The sequence below is a fragment of the Pseudoliparis swirei genome, chromosome 7 (assembly GCF_029220125.1).
Source record: "Pseudoliparis swirei isolate HS2019 ecotype Mariana Trench chromosome 7, NWPU_hadal_v1, whole genome shotgun sequence".
NCBI lineage: Eukaryota > Metazoa > Chordata > Actinopteri > Perciformes > Liparidae > Pseudoliparis > Pseudoliparis swirei.
Window position 1 is genome coordinate 18,466,751 of NC_079394.1, and position 10,539 is coordinate 18,477,289.

Below are 10,539 nucleotides of genomic sequence, written 5' to 3' on the forward strand. Positions count from 1 at the left end.
CCATTTTATTTTGGCATGTTCATGTTTCATGTTTTTTGGGATGGTCCACTATTGAATCTGAGAAGTTTGAATATTGGGTACTACTTTTCTATTGAATTTATCAACCCTAAAAATATAGTGACTCTTTGGAAGCTTTTAAACTGCACAGCGTAGCTTAAGTTTATCACAGCAAATTTTAAAGGGGCTTTCACATCAATTTAGATGCTTTTCAAAATAAAATACATTAGTGGTACTGATATACACAACCCGTCGATCGCGATCGACCGGTCGATCTCGGAGACGTTCCCTGTCGATCGCCAAAATAAAATAAAAATAAAATCAGAAACACATTGTTCCTCGTTCTCGAACATTTTCTGAATTGTCTTCTGAAATGTTTTCTTCCTGACTGGAAGATCGACGTCAGAAAAGATCTCCGCCTGATTTTAATGAACGCCTGAAAACGTCAGCTGTGCTCCCTGAAAGAGGGGAGCGTATAGTACAGGTGAGGCGCGGGGGAAATGCAGAAAGACCTTTATTCATAACTTTACATATTACACAAGTTCAAAGTACAAGGACATACAACTACGTCATCAATAAATAAACGTTGTAATGCCTGTCCCTTTGTGTAAATGTTTACGTTCCGGCATTAACAAATTATGCCTGCGCATGCGCAACTGCCGAGATTCTTGGCGACTTGCCAGGTCTTACCTCCGCGAGTTTGGCTATTCTGCTGTTGTCCTTCAAAACAAAAGCTCAACATTGAGCTTTTTTTCTTGTCTGATGGAGCAATCTGGTTTACTTGAAAGTGATTGCAATTGTATTTATTCTATTATTTGAAAAAGCACAGATGCAGCATTCACAAAATATTATTATAATTATTTAAATCTGAGGATGTCTGTAGAGCTGATGTGAATGTAATCACCAACGGTCTGACTTCAGAACCAGTCCCAGATGAGAAAACTTTCATGAATACCAAATTTGCCCCGAAAAACCCGTCAGTGAAGTTGAGAAAATCACCAAATCAAAGACCAGGAGCTGGATTACTGACAGACAGCTCACAGACTGCCTCAGACTGTCTGTTTGTGTTTATGAACTAACTACAAGCTCACAGACAGAGTTCAGTCACAGCCATCACACTGACTGGAGTCACATGACTTGATGGCATTATGATGAGAGCTGAACTTACATGAGTTGCACTGACTGATCATGTTGTCAGTGTCGTGTTGTAATGTAAATAAATACAACATTTATATTGGTAGTTCATCCAGCTGCTCATTGCAAATGGGTTTTTTCTTGTTCATATTGTGTGCGGTGAACAAATAGCTTACTTTTTATATTGCACTTAAATTCTGTGTTCCTGGTCTCATCAATTTGAAAGCTGGACCAAAGTGTTTTGATTTCATTCAATTAGAATTAGGCCAAATAAAAAGCCTCAAGTCATAAGTCCAGTCTGGACAGTCGTTTTCTCTCAACGCCTCAACAGGTAGATCTTGCCGGTCATGAAGGCGGAGGTCAGGGATCTTGGGCTCAAAAAGGTTGGTGACCACTGCAATAGAGTATTGAGTTGCTTATAAAATCTAAGGCTTTATGGCCATTATTAGCTTGTATGTATGGCTTTATGATTTGCCATGTTACAAGAAATCTAAACAGGATGGGAAACCTTAAGTTTCTTTTGTCGTGTAATGTCTTGGCAGAAGCAGCTATTGTACTGAATGAAACATACAAGAATCACTTCCCAGAGGCTCAACCTATTTGTAGATACTCATCATCGTAATCCCACTTGTCGTCTCTGACTTGTGACCAGTTAACATTTTAGTGTATTTGCTTTCTTCACCTCCAATCCACATCTTTGGGCCCTTTACGGCACTCACATCATCAGAGGTCATTAGTGTCCTCTCTGGCCAGGCTTCTTTTGTTGATAGTGATCAAACAGGCAGGCCGAGTGTAACAACACATAAGTAAACTGACGGATGGGCCAATGGGGGGGAGACAAGCAGTGGCACTTGTTTATTCTGGGGAGGGGACAGGGGGTGCCAGGAAGCAGAGGTGACAAGGGGAGATGTAGACCCCAAACAAACACAGAGCCATGAGGGAATGGAGAGTCCACGTCTGGATGGTGAAGTTACTGCGGTGGAAGGACAGGGTGGACTGGAACTGACCCGCTGAAACCGTCCAATCCACACTTCCACCCAAACGAGACCAGACCAGTTCTCTCACAGCTCTCAGTTCAATTCACCCAATGTCCTACAAGGGTCTGTCCAGTGATGGCGCCTGAGAGCTGCAGGCTTACACTCTCCGAATGGTATGTGTTTATTAATGCTCACAACTCGACAGTATCCACTCTATTATAAAAGCTTATGAGTTTTACAATAACCGTCGTAAATTCAAGCCCAGGGCCATTTGTAATGCCGATGTGTTTCTCTGGACACTTGACGAGAGCTTGACGTCGTCGCCTCCAAATCACGTGTCAGTTGTCACACATCTACTCCATCCTGAACAAACCTTTCGCTCCACAACACTGCGGTGGTCAAGCAATTGCACTTTTACTTTACCGGGAAAACATACAAATGGAAACTGATGTATTGGCCGTGCCAAAAAGTGAAGCCACAAGGTGCCAGTAACAGAGGTGGAATGGAAAGGTTGCATGATGACATGACCCCATGCAGCTGAGGAAGGAGGGAGGGTCTCCAGCTATGTACAGTTGTATATTGACCTCTCTTCATACACCCCATTGAGGTTATCAGTTGCTAGTGAGCTCCTTGAGGAATTCCTCTGATATGACTCGTGGGGAGGAGCACAAGAAGCGCTAAAGTCTTTGAAGCAACATGAGGAAGATGTATCATTTACAAATGTGTATTTGCTTTTCACAAGGAAATAACTAATTGTGGTCATTAAATCAATTATTTTCATTACATATTGCAAAATAACCAGCGGCTTTAAGGCTTTGAAGAGAAATGTGTCTTCAGACCAGTGAGCCTATAAATATATCTTATCACCAAAATACAAATTATGTACATTAAAACACTATTTGACAGGTCAAGATATCAAACACAAGACCAAAAAAGTGTTTAATCGTGTATGCTTTAATGCTTTGTCACCCTACAAATTGTGTGAAAATCTGTTTTTAAAAATTTCGTTAAGAAAATTATGTTGGACATTCTCTTACAATTCAGGTGAAGAACTCATTTTTGAGAGCACGGTAAACAAATTATACAGCATGTTGAACATTTCAAGACAACAGCTTCAGAGAGGTATCAGGAAATGTGTTGACATAAAAGCACATCAGGGGAAACCCTTGTGGAATGGTTATAAATGCAGCAAATTACAATTATTCATTTTCCCTGTTGATCTTTAGTTTCAATAACTTATCCCAGTTATTATTGCTGAGGCGTCGTTATTTTTTTACTTCTCAGTGTTGATTTTAAACGTACGGCCACTATAGGAAGGCACACTGTGTCACACATAAATCAGCTTCCAGCCTTGAGGCAGACGGAAAGAAAAAAACATTACAGATATGCTCATAGCAAGCAATTGAGATTAGTAAAGACAGACTTTAGAACACTAAAACACTGGAGATAATGAAGGCGACCCTCGGTCTTCATGGAATGGGAAATAAGAAGGCGTTCCTGAGCCTCTCTTCACAGCATCGTGTTGGGAAGTCTGACATCTTGAACCTCCAGGACCACCTAGATGTCCATTTCAAACTGGGAGTCATCACCTGGACAAAAAAAAGATGACATTTGGTTTTACATTTCATTAAGTCTTTAACAGTGGCATATCATATTTAAACTGTCAGTAATACGTAATCATGACTGCATAACAGAATGACTGAAACCCAACGAAGCGTGTTTAATTTGACAAAGTCCTCAAATAATCAGTCGCTAATATCTTACATTGTTAGCTAACTTAAAAGCCTTTTAAATAATAGTATTTTTAATATTAATAAATTGGAAGTCAATCTTTAGTCACGACCCAGAGCAACTTCTCGTGTCAGTACCCGTCAATCCATTTAAGAATTAAAAACCCACAAGTAAATAAGGAAACATTTCAGGCTGGATTCCAGATCTCTGAAACATGTCCATGTCCAGGGGTGCACATAACTGGGAGAAGATAATCAACAATGCGTAATACCACTTGTGTTACTTCGCGCCTTTGACCGATCTGTTATTGATCGTCTCTACACATGGACGGATTAAGAAACCACGGGCCCCTGGGCCTGGACGTGTCAAGGCCCCCCGCCCCCAGCCCCCCGCAAAAAACCCCCCCCAAAAAAAAAAAACCATCGCTAACAAAACAGTCCGTATGGAACAACGATACCGGAGCTGAGCAGACAACATAACGCGAATTATATGATAACGAATAACTTTTGTAATCGTTACAACCACACGGCTCAAAGTGGAAATAACATAGTAGGGAGACCACACCGAGTTAAGGTTTGAATTCAAAAGATAATTTATTAAATTATTAAATTAACTATTTACAAAAATCCGCATCTGAGAAGCAAGAAAAGGTAAAGCGAAACATGTAGTGCAGATCAGCATAGTGTATATGTCGTGCAAAGATGGCAGCAGGGGAGCTGGGGATAACAGGTGCTGTAGCCAGCCCCAGTAGCTGCAGCCTGCAGGGCCGAAGCAAAGCAGAGAAGAGAGTGAGCTCTTGTTTTGCACTTGCTTTTTGGATTTCTCCCTACAGAGTTGAAGGGCCCATATTGCATAGAGTACTCAGCCCCTCTAAAGTCCTATAGATGAACTGAGGGGATAAACACTCACTTGAAAGGTATCATGATGGTTTCTTTCTTGTGACATCTTCAAAGTGAATGTTTAGGCTATTCTTTAGTTTTTCAGTAGGACTTTTGGGGCCCTGTTAATGACATGAATGACTTAAGTCTAGCATATACCGGCTATGGCGCATCGTGTCATATCATCATATCAATACAAAGTTAATAAAAGCGACTTCACGCAGAGGCTCTGGCTTAGGGGCCCCCTGAGCTCATGGGCCCCTATAGGCCCGTTCGTTAATCCATCCCTGTCTCTACACAGCAGCATGTCATTTCTGTCTCTACGTGTCGCGTTAACACTTCTCCGCTCTCCGTCTCGCGCGCCGCAGAGCTCCGATGCCGGCGTGTCTGCGCGCATCGGGACGGAGCAAAAAAAAGAGTCACTTGCACCCCCGCGTAGGTAGATCATTTTGACTTGGTCAGCACCCCTGGCTTACACCATCAGCGGGGAGTTGCGAGCCAAGTTGCAGTTGAATTTTGGGGGCTGCTTTTTGATGGATCTGAGGACATCACAAAAACTGACGCGACATATGGAGTGAGTACCAAACACCATCTCCCGGTACTCACCTGAGTAACTCACTGAAAAAGTTATGTGCACCCCTGTCCATGTCTTAAATTTCTTTCATTAAATTAGCTCTGGTGACGTGCTCAATGAGAATCAACCGATCAGATCCGAACATGGTCGGCGGAGTTAAAGAAACAACGCTTTTAAAAATCGATATTCAAAATCAGAACGGTTCCTTGCAACTGCGACCTCAGCTTCTGTATCTAATGAAAACTATGTTGACAGGACGGATACACCCTGCGCTGTACATTGGTTAAAGCAAAAATAAACTAAACAGAAATCAACCACAAGGGACACAATCTCAGGATGAACAATAACACAAATGACATCATTGTATCTTGTGTTCAAACCTCAAGCCATCATCCATGACAGATATAAAGGCCGCTGTGAGGGATATTGATACATGTGACACGAGGTAGAGGATCTATCAGTGCTGTATTTTTAAATGGCTATGTGAATATGCATTTGAATATAGCTCTGAATCCTTCCCTCCCAATGCAGGGGCGTCTCTGTGATGTGTGTCTGATGTGTGAACAAACCAGCGGTGCTGCCATCAGGTGCACTGATTTTGCTGTTCGGTAGTTCTCCATTTTGGTCCTTCTCATCGGTGTCCTTGGAGGGAGGGCTGGTCACCCCTGGAATTTTGGGCAGACCGCGCGGAGGAGTCTTGGCCACCGGGGAGCTGCGACACCCCAGCAGGAACTTTCGGTCGTAGATGATCCTGGTACCTTTAGCGTGAAGGGGAAGAAAAAGAGAATGATGACTATCGGACATGGAGCCCTGACTGTAGACAAGTGTAAGTACTACCAGTTTATAGTGGACACTAACATCTTACCAGTATAACAAAGGAATTTCAAAACAGGGACATACGTATTCTTTAATCGACCCACATATTGTACAAACAACGTGTATAAATAAAACCGTGTTAATAGTTAATGCATAATCCAGTACTAGCACTGGTAAAAGGTGATCCGAAATATATACCAAAATCGACAGTGCTTCTATTGGATCAATTGTGTGGTCTTATCGGGTTTGTACATCAGTTGTGGGGCCCATTAGGGGCCCATTAGGGGCCCATTAGGGGCCGCTAAGGACACCACATGCATTACTGTTCAGATGATTGTTGTGCATCAAATCGTGATGGACAACAATAATCTGAACACATGCATTACTGTTCAGATTATTGTTGTCCATCACGATTTGATGCACACCAGAGTATGAAACGTCTGATTATGAAACAGGCAGGCTCACGGCGGAACGCACCAATCACAGCGTCGGTCGCCGGTGACGTAGGAGCACACGCGTCACTAGCAGCAGAGGACAGATGGGTCTCGCTAACGGTCAAAGTTCAGCTGACAAAACCCACGAACACCGCCGTAAACACGTCTCATTTCACGAGAGCGTGTGTATATCTCCCACCTGCCGAGGCCCACAACAGCCGCCCCCCCCCGGAGCGCGTGTGTACTCCCCCGTGTCTCCTTCAGCGAGCTAGCGTTAGCTTCAGCTAGCAGCTGGTCCTGCACCGTGTCATTTGACAGCAACCGACCTCGTGGAGTTTGCGCGAGCGTTTCCTGCACTCACCGACAGTCCAGCCGTGTAGTTAACGTGCAAAGCATTTATGACGGCGGGTTGCTTCGGCGCACACAGGTCGACATATGTATAAATAACAACCGTACGCACCGCCCGGGGTCGTGCTGAACAGGGTGCCTCCGGGGGTCGAGGAGTAGTCCAGGGGCATTTGCGCCTCGTCGTTGATGGTCACCCTCCTGGTGGACGGGATGGCCTTGGCAGTGGTCTTCTGGCAGTCCGTGGACATCTTGTACTAAGCTGTATTTCACAAACACTAGCTGACTAAATATTATGAAACGGGTACGAAGTCTTTTGGTTATACAAAACAACAAAGCCGCGCCTGTTTGGCTAGACACAATGTCTCCTCTCGGTTAATACAAATAAATACCTATTTTTCATAAGTGCAAATGATGAAATGTAGTAACTAAATGCGTCACAATACACCATGCAGGCTTGCACACAACGTGTCCCGGTTCCGTCTTTAAAAGGACCGCAGCGCGTTGCTCTGCTTCCTCTCAGCCTGTCCATGCACACAAAACAACACGCAGACAGGCTGCAGGGGAACACTCCGGACTCCAGGGGACAGAGTGCGCTTACTGCGCCCCCTAGTGGCATGCGGTGTCTGTACAACTCTTATTATAGCGAAATAGCTCCACGTCGTCATATACACTATGATCTGAGACGAATTATGCAACACGTAACTTCTTCTGATCTTGCTAGATGAACTACTACCATCTTAGTTATAACCTGTGGCACTCACAATGGTTGTCAGAATTTATTCAATGGATATAACATTTTTGATTTGGGAATTATTAAAGTGGTTTTACATTGAAACAGTCTCGCCACTAGTGCATTTATTGTCTATTTATATGTTTGCGTTTGCAGGATTGCAAATAGACCATTTAGTTAAACATTCAGTACGTTAGTGAAAGTCTAATAAGTTGTCATCATTTTCATAACAGCAGTGTAGACAGGACGAGGCCCGAGGCATTCAGCATGTATACTGTATAATACTTGGTTTGTTCGAAACTACGAATGATCGTCAGCAGTTGGGTGCATATACCTCACATGCAAGTGTCTCACACAAAAGTATACACACTATACACAAAGACATTTCATTTCTTTATTAATTTTTGTAAATGTTGAGCTGGTGTACAGAGTAAATTGTCAATAGATGTCCTCGGATTTAATTGGATTAAAAGGCTTTTACATGTATATTTTAAATTCAAATTTGACTCCATAACAATAAAAAAAAGCAAATAAAACAGGTTAAAATACCCTCAAGACCCCTATTTTATCCCAAGGTTGCAGGCATTACCCAGAACTCAACAGTCTCTTGGTAGCTACAGCTGTATGATGCTAAAAGTACATCCATAACATAACTAGAATCCCAGTTGACAAGTAAGGGTGCATAGCATTCTAAGTAAATATATATATTCTTATATTTCATATATATATGTATATATTTCTATACATATATATATTTATATATATAGCCTTTTATATTAAAAACATTTTTTGTGCATGTGTGCAGTTGCATTCCTTATTATTGAGTAATATGCTATTGCGTTAATATTGTCTTCAGTCCATTCTAATGGAATATACATGTGTTCTCTAGTTTTTGCAACAGTTAATATATTTTTGCATGAACTTGTTGCATGGCATCATCTCAGTGGTCCCACCGTGCAGGGCTTTCCACTGTTCATATGTATGATGTAACCACTCCTCCCTCAGCTTGCACTTGGTTGGACTCCTCCTTTCAAACCGTGTTCAAACTGTCACCATGTCAAATTGGCTCAGTCTAATATTTGGTAGATGGGGCAGAAATAGATTCGGGTTGTTTTGAGGAAAAACGCTTGTCATCTTGAAACACTAGCCGTCAGAGCCACTAAGCCTCCCCACAATAATTCCTTCCAACTTTAAAGTGCTCCTTCTTCCTCTCTTTTCCGCAGACTGCACCCTCGCTCCAACCCCGACATCAGCAGAGATTTATAAGCGGCCCCGGCTTCCCTAACGAACCCAATCACGACGAGCCCTTGAAGAGCAATCTGTATGCTATGACATAAGGGGTAACACACAATTACGCTGCTGTCTAATCTTATTTTGACATCCAACTTTGTGTGGTTATTAAAAATATAATGAAGTAGAAATAATATCTAATGAAAGGATACTTGTTAAAATGTTCAAACCCCATTGGAGGCTTCTCTCTTTAAAAGTCTACACTTCTATTCATGTTTGTCATGAGTGTTGATGATCAACAGCAGATAACAAGTAGATACAACATGGGGACGCCCTCTCATCCACTTAGGTACAGAGCCCACACAGATGACTACTTTAGAACAAGACTTATATACCAAGACTTTACATTCACCATCTCTGGCTGTGAAGCCATAAAACAAACCCATATTGATGGGTGATTATTGCATTCTTGTGACTTGTGATTTACTTTAAATAAAGCATTTGACGTCTAACAAAATGTAGGAAATAAATGCATGGAGATAACTGATATCGTGTGAGATGGCACACGTATTGAGTTAAATCAAATAAAAACTATATTTTAATTAGAGTTAGAACACACACACACACACACACAGACTCAATAGGATTTCTTTCAAGATGCATATGAATGAACCTAGAATAAACACACCTACACCCTCTGATGAGTAACACACACTTTGCAGATCGGATGGCTGGTATGAGAGGGCAGACCACAATTTGCCCATTCTTGGTGTACAACTGAATATCTTGTAGTTTTTTTCAAACAAGGCAAAGTGTTGACATGTGGGATACTAATGTACTGACATCATTTCTGAGTGGAGTGAGGAGTATCTTAAAGCTGTGATTAATAGATTAAAAGCATGAGCTGAGGAAGATTATGAACTATGCTTGTAAAATCCCCTCTTTCTTCCTTTCTTTCTTTCTTTCTCTCTCTCTCTCTCTCTCTCTCTCACTTACAAGCACATTCACACAAATAATCCCTTCCCTTTGTAAGCAGTTATTGCTTCTTCTGATGTACAGTTAAGACAGTAAATCATGACAAATAAAGAGTGAAACAAGATACAGGCTTCAGGAAGGGTCAGGCTCACAGTTGCGGGTCAGTATTAGTTTCTCATCACAGTGATCGGTGACTGACTGTCTTTGCTACACTCCAAAACATTGCCAAGGAGGCAAACATCAATGCCCAACACGCCCTCGACCCTCGGCACTTTCCTTTCTCCAGCTGACTTCATCTTTTTCATACCAGTGCTACATTATTTCCAGCATTTTAGTTACTGCACTCTCATCAAGTGACATCTTCTGGTGGCGGTGATCTATAACTGCACCTTGTGTGGGGTGGTGTCATATACTGCACTATGAGGTCAAACAGACACTGCTACGAGCTGACGGTGAGATCCTGCCCCCTGCTGGAGGTGGACAGGATTGCTACATCTACTCTGAGAGGCTGACTGGAGGGGTGGGGAGGGGGTGAGAAGCAGGAGGTAGGGCGATAAGGGCAAGATTGAAGGTGAGGGTGTTGGATTTTTGGCTCAGATAGACATCTGATTAACAGAAACCTCACAAGGATATACGGCACACTGGGGACAAGAAAAGGCGGAGGAGTGGGATGGTAGAGTAGGTTAATCTCATGATCGTCATGGTATATTCTTAT

The 10,539-nt window shown here is 42.4% G+C and overlaps 1 protein-coding gene across 1 annotated transcript; it reads right to left on the minus strand.

Moving 5' to 3' along the window:
• Positions 1–3,041: 3,041 nt before the first annotated feature.
• Positions 3,042–7,412, minus strand: LOC130196536 (eukaryotic translation initiation factor 4E-binding protein 1-like). The gene is made up of 3 exons (XM_056418775.1): positions 7,002–7,412; positions 5,861–6,049; positions 3,042–3,697 (listed from the first exon to the last, which is right to left on the minus strand). The coding sequence occupies exons 1-3, from the start codon at positions 7,135–7,137 to the stop codon at positions 3,666–3,668; spliced, it is 357 nt and encodes a 118-aa protein (XP_056274750.1). The 5' UTR covers positions 7,138–7,412; the 3' UTR covers positions 3,042–3,665.
• Positions 7,413–10,539: the final 3,127 nt, after the last annotated feature.